General features: G+C 43.2%; 1 protein-coding gene across 1 annotated transcript in view; it reads left to right on the forward strand.

Moving 5' to 3' along the window:
• The first annotated feature begins 2,024 nt into the window (after positions 1–2,024).
• The window catches only part of LOC109319495, a 30,634-nt gene continuing 17,298 nt past the window's right edge, over positions 2,025–15,360 (forward strand). The window contains exon 1 of the mRNA XM_019549103.1: positions 2,025–2,502. Within this exon, the coding sequence (XP_019404648.1) occupies positions 2,100–2,502 (403 nt within the window). The 5' untranslated portion in view covers positions 2,025–2,099. The remainder of the gene's footprint in view (positions 2,503–15,360) is intronic.

Genomic DNA, 15,360 nt, shown 5'->3' on the forward strand with positions numbered 1-15,360 from the left:
TCTAGTCTTGTAGGCTCTCTCTAATGCTGACCAGCACTGGTCACTTCTCAGGGACATAGGAGTAATGAGGTTCCGAACCTATAGAGAACATTTTCTACTCACCCCTCATTAGCTAGTGTTTGGTGAGTCATGAAAGTTTATATTCACTCCAGAACTAATATTTTAGTGTTTAATATTGCTGAATGCTCCTGTTATTCACATAAATACCCAGGCTTTTTTGGAATCTTGCAAAGCTCTCAGCTTCAGGTGTGACCACAACTGGACTGAGCACTGTGAAAGAAGTTTTCCTTTCATCAATTATAAAAAGTTCTATAAACTCTGCTTTATTTGCCACTGTGGTTTAATCTGTTGTTTTTTGGATCTTCCTCCTCCCCCCAGCATCAGAATTATTAATTTGTCACTAATGAATAATTAATCACTGCATGCATTCTGCTTGCAGTGACACCTGGGGATACAGGCCAACGTGGACACACTCTCAAAGTGGGCCGACCAAAACCTGATGGCCTTCAATACAGAGAAGTGTAAGGTGCTGCACCTTGGTAGGAAGAACCTTCATATACTTACAGGCTTGGCAGTGCTACACTCACTAGCACCATGACTGAAAGGGACTTGGGGATCTTGACTGACCACAAGATGAATATGAGCCACCAATGCGATGCTGTGGCTGGCAAAGCAAACCAAACTCTGGTGTGCATCCACCAATGCACCTCAAGCAAAACCAGCGAAGTCATCCTCCCACTTTACTTGGCCCTGGTGAGACCACAGCTTGAGTACTGTGTCCAGTTTTGGGCTCCCCATGTCAGGAAGGATGTGGAAAAGCTTGAGAGAGTCCAGAGGAGAGCCACTCATATGATCCAAGGCATGGAGGGAAGGCAGTACAAGGAGAGGCTGAGGGACTTGGGACTCTTCAGTCTGGAGAAGAGAAGAATCAGGGGGGACTTGGTGGCAGCCTACAATTATATAAGAGGGGTACATCAGGACCTGGGAGAGCACCTGTTCACCAGAGCTCCCCAAGGGATAACAAGGTCTAATGGCCATAAACTCCAGGAAGGCCAATTTAGACTAGACCTAAGAAAAATGTTCTTCACAGTGTGAGTGTCCAAGGTCTGGAACAAACTACCCACAGAGGTGGTGCAAGCACCTACTCTGGACTCCTTCAAAAAACAAGTGGATATTTTTCTTGCTGGGGTCACTTGATCCCACTTGACTTCCCACCTATGGTGGCGGGGCTGGACCCAATGATCTTATGAGGTCCCTTCCAGTCCCTAATGTCTATGAAATCTATGAAATCTATAAACCAGTCTACAATATTGCCTTTCAGTGATGTTATTATCCTTTTGCTCTTGTACTGTGATAAATGGTTCAGAGCACTGCCAAACCTATCTTTCCTATCACAGTGACTTAGGATGCACATATACCATTCCATACTTTTATCTTATTAATTTCTTCTGTAAGGAGAATTAGTTACATCCACAAATTTCAAGTGGATAAAGTGCCTTAAATTGGAAGTGTAATGTTCTCTACACAAGATATTTGACAACTAAAACAAAACTGGTTACATGAAAGTACAACTTCAGCGACTGTTCTCTTGGGTTTTCTCCCAGATTAACTGAAGTCTCTGATGAATCATAGCATCAGTATAACTCATAACATCAATATAACATCAGTATAACAATTGGATATGGTGATTATTGCTATTCTTACAATTCTCAGCGTCTCTCATACACAATATTTCAAGAAAGCCCCTTAAAATTAACATTTAAGGCAAACACCATCCATCACTGGCTCTGATAGAGTTGCATTATGAAATTCCCTCATGAAATGAATTCTTAGATTTCAACCTGGCAAACCATGAAATGCACAACATAGCCATGTCAACATCACGAGCCCAGACAGCTGTCTCCTGAAATGTATGTGGACTGGAAATCTTAGTAGTTGTTATAGCTAGGATAATGATTCATCCTCCCTCTGGGGCTGGGGCTTGCCTCTGCATGTTTTGCAATGCTGTCTGGCTTCATAACAGCATAGCTGCATGCTGTGATTCCCAGCAGATTTCTCAGCAAACTGATGAGTGAGGAGCAGGCTAATTCCTTAAAACAATGGCATTTCTCTTCAGACAGTTTTTCCTGCTGACTGTGGATCTAATGCTTGCTTCCACTTTTTCGTGCTTCCTTTATGCCTTTGCATGCCTCATAATTGCTCTCCTCATCTGCTTTGTTATCTTCCTCTCCTTCCGAGTTGTGAAGAAAATGGAGAGAGACATAAAAGGGAGAGCAATTATAATTCTAGTTTCCAACAGTTCCATTGGACGGACATTTACCAGGAACCTGGATGAAGCAGGTTTCAAAGTATCTGCCACGTGCTGGCCACCTAAGGAGAAACGGGCCACAGTTGTGAAGGAAGAGTGTTCTCCAAAAATGAATGTGTCGCAGATTCACATGACTGAAGATGAATATCAGAAGACAGTGAAAAACTTCATAGAAAGCCACTTATCTCTGAAAGGTAATGGTTAGGGAAACCTGGTGGAAATGCATAAGAATGCCTAAGGAATATATTAGAGCACAGAGGGCTGGAGTCCGTTTGGCAGAGATAATTTTAATAGGCTGGGGGGAAAGAAAACGTGTTGGTTGAGATGCTACCAGTACCCTACTCGGCGGAAATGCACTTGCCTTCCTATTATGCAGGTTTCCAATGAAGGGTGCTGCTGAATCCTCTGCTGCAGAATCAGCTAAGGGCAGGATGCGGTTTCAAGCAGCACTTGGCCACAAGATTGTAATCATCTCTTTCTGTTCTGATCACTGGGGGCTAAATCTGAAAACAATTTGTAGACTTCACCTGGGACTATATGAGGCAGTGAGTTGTGTTATCCATAGAGTACACAGTATACCTGTGCTTGGGATTCTGCCAATTTCTTTCTGGGTGCAGTAGAAAAGTCATTCAGGAGGATGATAGGGTGGCAAACATTTTGGGTCCCGATCAAGCTAACACTGCTTTGTTAGCACTTCCTCACTGTAAGGGCTGGGGTTGGCAGAACTTCTTTGCTTTAAATGTGAGGATCCTAGCAGCAAGGCTTTGAACCAGGGATCCCGAGCTCTGGAACCTGCTTCCTACTGCTGTCTTTTGCAAAAAGTTGAGTCACTGTCCACCGCATCCCCTCATGGCCAGACTTGGCACCCTACTCATTTTAACATCCTGAACATCCTGATCTCTTCTGTCAATGTGGTGTAGACCCAGGCATCTTCGGGGGTAATGAATTTAAGACTCAACCCCCACGGTCCAGAGAGCATTCTGCCCAGAGTTTGGCCTCTCCTGAGTCGGGGTTTCACTGGCCCGTGGTTCTTTACATCCAGAATCATCATGTCCCCTCCTGTAGCAGTGGAGAAGTTGGGGATCCCAAGGCTGCCCTCTTCTCTGGGTTCCTACCTAGTGTCCTTGTCTTGAGTAGTGAAGGACCATCCCTTTCTTTTCCTTTACTGCTTATGTGGCCTAGGAACCTTCTCTTCTAATCAGTATCCTCATGTTCCTCCTCTTACAGCTTCCCCCAACCCGCTGCTCTGAAGACTCTCCACATAGCATCTCCTTCCTTCTGCCTGGTTGATCACCCTTCATTAACCCTGCTAACCTGAAACCATGTGATGTCCATCACAGTCTGGCAATGTCCATTTATGCAGTTTTTTCATAATCCCATTCTCTGATCAGTAAGGGACCTTTAAGGAAAGAATGAGGATTTTAGGTTTGTGATTGTGGAGAGGATCCATCTTAAAATAGATGGGCATTGCTCCTGTTGTGCTTGAACGTACCTTGGGGTGAGAGCTTTAAGTAGCACTTCTTTTAAACACACATGTATGCAAAATATTTAGAGTTCTGATAGTTACATACTAACAAACCTTTTGGAAGGACTATTAAACCTCAAGCTTCAGCATTTAAGCAAATCCATCAGAGATCTGAAGAAAACTTGGTTACAACGCACAGATTATCTCACATAGATTATCCCACAGCTGCTCTTTGTCAGTTTTCTACATTTACCTAAGAAGCCTCTGGTGTCAGTGACAGGATACCAGACTGAACAGACCCTGGGCCTGACTGGCAAAGGCTAGTGCAATTATCCTAAAATAAATAATTGGAATTACTGAACACTTGCAATTTCCATGATTTTGACAGAAGTGGAAGTGCTGCACATTGCTCAGCAAAACTTCTGGAGCCAAATCTTTGGGTGGGGAAAACCAATTGGTAGTTGCAAAACTTCAGTGGACCTATGCTGATCTTTTACTATGAATTAGGCCCATGAACAACGTTCTTAATGTTTGACCTTCTTTTGATTATTTGATTACATATACTGATCAAACTCCCCTAAAAGTTTTTTTTCCCCTCAAAAGATTTCTTTTCTAAAGGTTCCTTGCTATTTTACAGCCAGGATCTTTAGCATGGCATTCACACTGTGGACATTAAAATTTATTTTCGATGCAGTGACCCAATTACACAGCAGATCAAAGTGTGACATCAGCAAAAAAATTACTTGTACTAACATTCTTTGATATCCTTGCTGAGTTTTTGAGTGGGAAGTTGGGATTTGTTTGATGGGTTTGATTTAATATTTTTGGCATCGGTTGGTGAAATGTAGACTCCTGTCATCAACTGACTGAAAGGGAATTCACACTGTTAGATCCACACAAAAATTCAGCCTGATTGACAATCTCTGCTAAAGAGAGGACCTGGAAAATAGCAGGGGAAGGATATTTGCATCTCTGTGAAAAGACACATTGTGTGCATTTTTCTTTAGAATTATTTTTTTAATGAATTTGATATGATATTCAAGTTTTCACTTTTGGTTTTCAATGGCTGATTGTCTTTCTAAAGTGCTGGTCCTTGCCTGCATAGGAAAGTTTGTTACATTAAAATGATACTGGTATAAACTCCCATGCTGAGGCTCTTGTTTCTTTTATTTAGTATAAAGATAACCCTTCTTAGTTAAGGTAAACTCCTTTACAACTGGCATAAGCTAAACAGAACATCCCTCCTACACACACACTTTTAAAGGAATAATAGTGTTCGCATGAGAGCCTATAATGACTTATACTCTCAGTATAAGATTTCTCTGTAGGCAAATCTTTACACCTGAATTACCACTTTTTCTAAACTACCAGAGCTCTTTATTTTGCTCTGGTAGTACAAAGCAAAACTTTGAAGACCCTATTTACTGCCACTCAGACGAAGAAAGACTTTAACATGACTGAGAATCAGGCCATCATTGTCTGTTATAAAAACCACAGAAATTCTTCCATGCTGTTTAGAATTAATCATAATCCTTGATGATCTGTGCAGGAGACTTCATAGGTTTACAAACTCTATCACAGACTATCCACACATTACAATCAAAGCTGGTGAGGAAGTTTTTGACCAATCATTTTTTTTTCATTTGTAAATGCCAGGTCATCAAAATGGAAACTTTGCAAAACAGGTTCTATTTCAGTGAATCTCCTGAATAAAAGCATGTTTGAAAACCAAATTCTGAAATTTCCAAAAGATTCCGATTCAACATTTCCAAGTGAAAAGGCTTTTTAAAGTAAAAATGACATTTGTCAAAAAATGTAAGGCATGTACACTAAGAAGCTCAAAATCCAAACCAAACATTGAATGATCGACACAAAACATTATATGAACACAAATTTGATTTTGCTTGTTTTACTTGCTTGCATTTTTTTAAATGTTGCCTTTTGCCTGCCAAGAAAAATAAATTCTCTTAGGGCAAGCAAACTGTTTCCTATGTACTTCTTTTTGTAAAAAATTTTGTATGATCTCAAAGGTGTTGTTGCAGGTACAATATGTACTGTTGGAATTCAAATGTATATTTTGGGACTGGTGTTATATATGCCTATATCACATAGGTAAAGGACCCCATCACTTGTACTTATATTGTATTCATCTGTTATGACTAGTAGGTTTTTTCTGTGTACCCCTAAGAAATGAGGCTTGCTTTCTTGCAAAAGGGTAGCAGCATACGTAGCCTCAAACCGCAATATTAGGGTGTCTTCCCATAGTAGAAAAAGGCCATCGTTATCTATGTAGTTTAAAGGGCATGGCAGTAGAAAGAATATAAAAAACCAGGTCTAGTTAAGAATGAGCTTGCATATTCCATACGTGCTCCTTGATTCATGGCAGCATGATTCCCTCACTCTCTGCATTACACAGCTGCTATATTTATCTATGTCTGCAGTATTGCCTCCTCCCCCTGCATTATTCATTTAAAAACAAGGTGGGGTTCTCCAAAGCAGTAGACTGGCTTTAAAATAATAATTTTAGAAAGAATAATAAATGTTGGTTCTTTTGAACCTTTAGCCCATGGAGTCTTTACCACCTGGAAGCATCACTGTGGAGCATGTCCTGCCCATGCCATTGCCTCCCATGCTCCGTGTACCAGATATGTGGCAATGTAGCTACCTTAGAACAGTCCTGAATGTGTGCCAAATGTGTATACTTGATGCATGAAGCTGAAGAGCAGTGTGAGCATGTACTTAACATCACGTAGCTGTTATGCTGCCATACTTCCAGGAACTGGCCACATGGAGTAGGAGCTACGTGTGTGGGCCATGCTTCACAGTGGCCTGGAGGTGGCAATAACCTGTTTTTCGTGTGCACACTAGCCAGGTTTCCAGAGAGCTAGAAGCTCAGGCTTTATTTAAAGAAAAAAGGCAGGAGCTGAGGCTTTATTTCAGACCATCAACAAGTATAGCAATAGCCATTGAGAGCTGTTAAAGTCATCAGCAATAAACTGGGACTGAGCTGCAGCCTTTTGCCACTTGTTTAACACTGTCCTTTGGCTAGGCTGCCAGAACTACTGTAATTTGTTTTATTACTGTCCATGTTGACTGTGGTGTCGGGCCTTGAGTGCGGGGAGAGTAAAGCACAAGGAAATCTCAGATTGTTAGGGCTCACTCTGGATAGGGAGCAGAGCCTCCAGACTCAAGAAAGGTAAACAAGACAACACATTGTTCTCATCTGTTTTTTGGATTAATTTGAATAGCATCCATTGCCATGTCACCTGGGTGTCCTCCTAATTCAGGGGTGGGAATTATATCAGCTGGTAGGCCACTTCATGAGTTTTGGTGAGCTGTTGAGGGCCATACACATACAATCTTTCAGAAGATTCATTTAAATGAATTATAGATAAAGCACAAATCGTATACTAAAAATCAAACATCTACTAGATTTTAATTTTATTTTTAAAAATCATTTTTGTCCTATGTATTTGAGTAGTGTATGTAGAGGCAATTGCATAGTAGATCAAAATAAAGTCTTACTCATATACTGTGTGTGTGGAGAGTGTATGAGGGTGTGTGCGGTGTGTATGGGGGGGATGTGTCATATGTGTGTGGGGGAGGGGCTGCCTGTGTGCTAGGTCCTGAGAGCCAGCCGGGGTTGGGTGGAAGAGGGGGAAAGGGAGCACATGCAGTAGAACTTGTCCAGGCACATGGACTGGATAGAAGGTGGCTGGGAGCTGGAGCCTGAGCTCCACATGCTGGGGCAGAAACAGCCCAGCTGCAGCTTGCCCCCCCCCACTCCCCCCATCCCTGATTGGCTGGGCATGTGGTGCCCAGCATCTACATGGTGCATCTACATGGTCACTATTGCAAACTGCACTACCAGTTGCCCCGAGTGGTGCAGTGAGGGCAGGAGGAGGAAGAGTTGAGCAGTACCCAGGTGGGTGGGGCCACACCAGGAGCAGCCACACCAAGATGCCGTGCACACTGGCTGGGGTGGTGGCCACTGGCAGGCGAGGGTGGGAGTGTGGCATGGTTGCCCTGGGTGGGAGCAGGCAGGGCTTGGCCCTGTGAGGAGTGCTGCAGGGGCAGGTGTGGACCAAACACAATCAATTGGCAGGTGCCCGCCTGCAGGCTGCATCTAATCAGTTGGTGGGCTGGATCTGGCCTGCAAGTCATAGTTTGCCTAATTCTGTCTCAGTTACAGGGATTATGACACAGTTAAAAAAAACAAACAACAACTATAAGTCAAATGCAAAATGAAATCAGTACTCATTGCATCATGCCCAGGAATCTGTTTGGCTCTTGGCCTGGCCCAGCCAGGGATAGCAAGTTCCAAAAGGCAATGGCTCTCAAGCCCCCTGCCAGGGTAAGCAGAGTTCTTAGACTTCTCACATGATCTGAACTGATGCAGCAAAGTAGGGGGTAAAAGTCAGTATTTCAGATGCCTGGTCTTAGCCTGTTTTTCTCACTAAGATCATTATTTGATGCTTGATGCTTGTATTGCAGCCAGAAGGAACACTGAGTACAACCTTGAGCACTGGAGTCACATACTGATGTTGACACACGTTGTTTAGAGATTGGGAAACTAGAACCGGATCATGATCTTTTTTTATATACCATATTTTCTTGCATACAACACATCCCAGAATATAATACATGCCTTGTTTTTAAAAGGCTGAATGAAGAAAAAATGATTGTTCCAGAGTTATGGCTTCATAGACCAGGAACAGAACCTAATTGTAAAATGATTCACCCTCTCTTTCTTACTTAGGCTGTGAAATAGGAGAGAAACCAGAAGCAGCTAACAGACAGCAACATAGCCTAAAGAAAGATTAGTTTGCTTAGTGGAGCATCAAGACCATTAAAAAGGATGGGCAATTGTTAACACCTGTGGAGCAGAGAACAGAGCTACTAAGTCAACTGGCTTCCCCCAGCTGCCTGAATAGCTATGTCACAGCTGCTGCACTGTGGAGCAGGAATCAAAGCAAGGAATTTCTATCCTGGGCAGAAAATCAACTTTTCTTCTTAATACATGCACCTCAATTTTGGGGGCCTGATTTTGAGGGAAAAGATATGCATTGTATGCAAGAAAATATTATATAAATATATATGATCCCAGCCTTTTCTGTGCCACAGTTAATGCACTTCTCTCTATGGACTGTTCATATTCTGTATTGCTTCCTATCTTATTTCCTTTACCTGCTTGTCCTCACACATCCATTCACTTCACTTCATTTTGCTCTCTCTCCATTCTGGACCAACATTTATCCTGCCTGCTAGTGCAGAGGAAACAACAAGCCAGTCCAGAGATTTCAGTTTAGAATGGAGATAATGGTAGAACATCCCTCACTGTTTACTTTCTTCCTTTTCCTTTCAGTCTCTGTTTCCCTGGTTCTGTTCTTCTTGCTTGTTTCATTTTCTAGCTGCTTATCCTGACAGTTTTTTCTTCCCTTCTTTCTCTCCTATGTATGGTTCAACCAAATCATTCTGATCCACATCCACCATCTTTTCGCGTCTTTCTAAGTTCATCTTTCCCTTTTTCACTTCTATTCCCTTCACATTCGTCAATCAAAAGATATTGGGATTTCTTGTATTCAGTATATGTACAACTTTTAGAATACCATACTTTTTTTTATTAACCTTCATAAGACAGGTTACCTTGAAGTACTGGACTGAAGGTACTGTAGCTATCTTGGGAGCAGAAATGAGCAAGCGCCAATCAACGTGACTCAGACAGAGGGTCTAAGGGTGGAAACAGATGTCACCTGGCATCTTATTGTTCTGCCTTAACATTTTTATGGTGGCACAAATGCTGAATAAATAGATGTTGTTACCCTTTGTTGTGCCACATGAAAGGAAAATCAGTGGTGCAACAAAGGAGGTAATTGACTCTGCTGCTTTATTGTGGCAGACATCTATTAGGGCTGTGCAAAGCTTTGGTTGATGATTTGATTTGGCGGAGATTTGGCCTGATTTAGTGGCTGAATCTCTGAATCTGAATTAAATCAGGAGACCCTTTAATCTCTCTGAATCAAATCGCTACCCTCTAAATCAATTTGGAGAGATTCAGAAAGATTCAATCATTCAGACATAGACACAGGTTTAAATGTTTTTTCTATATACTTTGAGGTACCAGGCATGGCTTGTGAATGCTGTGATGGTGGGTGGATGGAGCACCCCACAGGAGTGCGTCGGGGGGGGGGCAGGGAGAGGGAGGGAGTAGTCCCCAGCGCGCTTGGCAGCAGATCCAGAAGTGGACCAGAAGCACTTTCACCGGGGAGTGCATGAGCACACAGTGCTGCTCTGAGATGGTTATATTGGTTATATTGCATCACATGCAGGACCAAGTGGGCAGGACATGCTTCTTAGTGGTGCTCCTGGGCTTGGTGTTGGGTGGTATTAATGAGTGCTGTAGAGAATTATTAGCAGAGCAACTGTTAGCCTGGAAGGAATCATGGCTTTCAGCCCCATGCCCAATCTATTAGACCATCTCACACTCCTCCTACAGGACAAGCTCTTCTTGCAATATGGAGAGCTACCACTCTCCTGGTATTTTCATATGCATGATAAGCCATCACTTTTTTTTCCATGAGTTACACTATTATAGTCAAAGTGGCTACTCTCATGACCAAGCACTTACAGGACAGAGCCCTTGTTAGGAACAAATGTGGGAGAGAGACATTTGGATTCTATTTTTTTCTACAGTCGTGACTGAAGTGCTGTGGTAGTTCCTGTGTTTCTTTAGCCTGGCAACCTTACACAGGTAGCAGAACAAAGGGGGCACAAAACAGCAGTTGTGCTTCTGCCCTGCTAGCAGAGACGCTGCCCTGTGTGCTGCTGCGAGGTCAGTCATGCTGTGATGCCTCTGACTTGCACTCAGTTTGTTTTATTAATAGCTAGACATTCTTCCCCATTTTTCCCCTGTTAAGTTTAACTTATGACTAGGACTTATATCATTTTCTAAGCTCACAACAGAAGGAAAATTCATATTTTCCTTTTTCCAAAGTAGAGATCATTTTATGGCTGCAACATAAATAAATTCACAGTCATCTACCATCCTTAGTCAACTTTGTAATCAGTCAATCAGGGTAGTCATAGGCTACAAATAAACTACAAAGCCATAGAAGTTAAGAATGAATAAAGTAAATGATATCACTGAGAGTTGCATAGCCAACAGTAAGGAACACTGTATTATTTAACTTCAATTGAATACAACTACTGGAGACTATCCCTTAGAATCAGGCCCTTTCCATAGGCACCATTCTGAGGCTTCAAACGATTGTGTTTGGAATTATAAATCCAGCCACTGATGCTTACAGTCACTCATTTGTGCATTGGCAGATATAAGCATGTATCTCTGAAAATTTGTCCATGAACTTTAATACTTCCTTCCTTCTTTAGTGGGTTGTGAGGCTGAATGTATTAATGATTGTGAGGCATTCAGATACAGCAGCAGTTAGGGTTATATGGAGTGAATCTACATGTGCACTTTACTGTAGAATAGACTAATTAGCTCTATAGTAAAACCTCACAGTCTACTCATGCTCTGGTATTAGGGTACAGTAAACTAATTAACTCTACTGAGGATAGTATTGTTGGGGACAATACTATCTTATGGCAGAGTACTTTACTCCGCTGAAATGCAAGTGTAGATGCTGACTGCGGGCACACATTGCACCCAGTCAGCAGCCCAGCCAGCCACGGATCTACTCTGCTCTGGCTCCCATTGCTGTTGTCCTGGGCATAGGTATAGATGCTGTGCTGGGAGCAACTGACTCTCACTCAAACTGCTCCTGAATTTATTGTATTGCATTAATTGCCCGTGAAGATCCACCCACGATAAACTCAATGGGCAGGACTGCTTGGCCTGTGATGCTGTAAAATGGTAAGAGTTGTTTCATTTTAGAACAGCATGTGATCTGCAGGTTGTTCTTCATCCAATGCTTTTTTAAAGGTACTGAAACAGGTGCTCAGTTCCTGGTCCACCAGAGAAATTTGGCTCATTGAGATGTATCATCTGACTCACCAGACTCCCTATGGATTTGCAAATTTGGTGGCAGGGGAATGGTGGCAATGTTAATTGCTGCTCCCCTGCTGCCAAATTTTGAGGATGGTCCTGTGGGCTAAACCAGGCACAAAGGGCCAGCAGTGTGGGGTGGGACCAACGTAGCACAGGGGCTGGGCTAAGATAGCATAGGGCTTGATCTGGGTCTGAGGTGCTAGACCATGGAAGCGCAGGGCTTAGGCTATGGTGGCGCGGGACTGGGACAAGGTGATGTGCAGCCTGATTCAGGCACGCAGGGCCCAACCCTGAGCACAGATCTCATGAGGGATCTGGCCTGCAGACAAGCCCCAGGCCACTCATCTGTCCTGCAGAGCCAAAATGATGAGCAGCACTGCATTGGAGCATTGCTCACTTTTCACCATAGTTTGTTGGTGCATTTAGGGTGAGATTTTTCAAAAGCCCCTGATGTGGTTACATGTCCAAGTACCAAGGACTTTTGATGGGAGTTGGGCAGCTGACTTCTTCAGGGCCTTTTAAATCTAAATGAAAACTTTCCAAAACTCTTCTTCAGAAAGGTCATTCCAGAGCTTAGGCAGCCCTGGACCTATTTGCAAAAGCATGTTTTAAGGAGAGCTGTGCCCTCAAGAAATGCTGCAGTATCATTTTCCCTCCCCCAGCCCCTTCTCAGGCATGTCACACTCGTATGCAGTGGGCAGAGATGAGATGGATTCTATCTTTCCTACCACATTTCTCCCCTAGCAGAAATCATATCTACAGGTGCCTTAGCCCTCTTCTAGTGCCTACTCACACCAGCGGCCTCTGCAGCACACTCAGAACAACAACAGGTTTGGAGAACCCTCTGAAGGAAAGAAGACCCCATGGAAAACACTCTTCTGGCAGAGCTCTCTGCTTTATACTCAGAGGGAATCTAGCGCACAGACAATTGCTAAATCTGACGTGGCTATATGCAGCTTTACTGGTGAAAAGTGAGATATGGGAAATTTCGAATTTTGAAGTTAATAGCGAAAGGTATCCTGAATTAAACTACCCTGAGATGTTCTATGGATCATACCATTATAGATCTAATGCAATAAGGTCCCGAGCTCCCACTGACACTGGCCATGTCTACACAACTTGCTGACTGCACCGTAGCTTGTTACTACTGCACAGTAGTATCATGTGACACGAAGCTTGATGCTATGCTACTGTGCAGTCAGCATCACCTAAAAGCCATTTGACAATGCTACTGCACAGTAACTACACTTACTGTGCAGTCATTTAGTACTTGTGTATACAAGTACTAAATAACTGTGCAGTAACGGCTGCGCAGTCGGTGTCTCGTGTAGATAAAACCAGTACTTAGCACCCTATATGATTACAGATTTTAACCCAGCAGGGACCAGTGTGAGCACCTAGTACAATGGTTCTCAACCTTTTTAGACTTAAGACACATCTCCATAACTTTTTTTAATTGAGCGGCACCCCTATTTCAAAACAACAGTATTTATTACCATGCTTACCTCTTTGCAGAGGAGTCTGGCATTGTGGGCAGGGGAGCAGGGAGAGCCTGAGCCAACACTTATCTGCTTTTGTCCTCACATTTCAAAGGGCCTCATAGAACCCCAGCACCCTGGCTGAGAATCATTGATCTAGTATGACCTCTTGCATAATGCAGACCCTCACATTTCCCTCAAATGTCCAAGAAACAGAAATGCAAATTAACTCAGAGGAGATGGATGAGCAGGAAAACAGGTGAGATCAGATGAACAGTTCTGTTGTTTGAAAATTCTGCAGCTATGCAAACTCAGTGCACCAGGAATGTGCACGCTGTGTGAATAAGAATTCTTAACATATGATTTATTATCTGTATTGCAGAGTGGCAAAAGTTCTAGGCATGGAGTGGGACCCTGGGTTATATGTATATGGATACAGAGGGCTTTCCTTTGTCACAGCCTGTGGCCATGTTTATGAATGGGATCTTGAAAACAGAAATCTGTTTAAGAATTGTATTCTGTGTTGAGGCTTGAATGGGATTTTAAGCTGTCTTCTGTTTTAAATGAAGTTAGCAAACAGGTAGTAGGATCAATCCACATTTTACATTCGAAGCAGCTCACAGATGTATTCAAGTACTCCCACTATCTTGGTCAGTGAGTTCCTAACTTCTGCCTTAAGTGCCTTCTGCCATTCTGAGATAAGCACTGCATTCATAGATTCACAGATGTTTGGGTCAGAAGGGACCTTAGTAGATCATCGAGTCCAACCCCCTTCCCTGGGCAGGAAAGAGCACTGGGGTTAGATGACCCCAGCCAGGTGTATGTCTAGCCTCCTTTTAAAGACCCCAAGGTAGGGGAGAGCACCACCTCCCTTGGGAGCCCATTTCAGATTCTGGCAACCCTTACCATAAAGAAGTTCTTCCTGATGTCTAACCTAAATCTGCTGTCCATCAGTTTGTGGCCATTGTTCCTAGTTACTCCAAAGGGTGCCTTGGTAAACAGAGCATCTTCTCTTACTTGCTGCACCCCGCCCCCCCACCAATGAATTTGCAGGTGGCCACAAGATCACTTCTCAGCCTTCTCTTGTGGAGGCTGAAGAGATCCAGGTCCCTCAATCTTTCCTTGTAAGGCTTTGCCTGCAGGCCCCTAACTATACAAGTGGCTCACCCTCTTGAGGTTATCAACGTCCCTCTTGAAGTGCGATGCCCAAAACTGGACACAGTACTCCATCTGCAGCCTGACCAATGCCACACAGAAGGGAAGTATAACTTCACTGGACCTGTTCATCATGCACCTGCTAATGCATGATAAAGTGCAGTTAGCTTTACTGATCACTTCATCACCTTGACGACTCATGTTCATCTTGGTGTCAACAGTGACTCCAAGATCTCTTTCCACTGCTGTGCTGCTGAGATGGTCTTCCCCCAGCCTGTAAGTAAGTGTGTTTGTTATTCCTTCTTCCTAGGTGCAGCACTTTGCACTTATCTTTGTTGAATGGCATCCTATTCTGTTCTGCCCACTTTTCCAACCTGTCTATATTCACCTGGATTAATTCCCTACCCTCTAGTGTGTTTATTTTACTCCATTATCTGGTATCATCTGTGAATTTGGACAGAGTGCTCTCTACGCCCTCGTCCAAGTCACTGATGAAGACATTGAACAGCACAGGTCCAAGGGCTGAGCCTTGTGGGACTCCACTGCCCACATCTGTCTAGGAGATGTGGGCAGTGGAGTCCACCACAAGGCTTGGGTGTGGACTCCACTGTCCGGGTGTGACCCCTAAACCAAACTGTCACCCACCTCACCATGTAATCAGTTATGTCACAGCTGCTCAGTTTATTTATGAGAATAGGATGTGATATGGTATCGAAGGCCTTCTTAAAATCCAAGTAAATGACATCTACCTTGACTCTTGCATCTAAGCGTTTTGTGACCTGGTCATAAAAAGAAACAAGGTTAGTTAGGCTTCCTGCTATGAATCCGTGCTGGTTGCTCTTCAGCATTATTTTTCTCGCTGGACTCCCATAAATATCTTAATTTTTTTAAAGGTTTTCCCAAGGGTAGAGGTGAGACTAACTGATCTATAGTTACCTGGATCCTT

This window comes from Crocodylus porosus, unplaced genomic scaffold (assembly GCF_001723895.1).
Source record: "Crocodylus porosus isolate Cpor-Errol unplaced genomic scaffold, CroPor_comp1, whole genome shotgun sequence".
Taxonomy (NCBI): Eukaryota; Metazoa; Chordata; order Crocodylia; family Crocodylidae; genus Crocodylus; species Crocodylus porosus.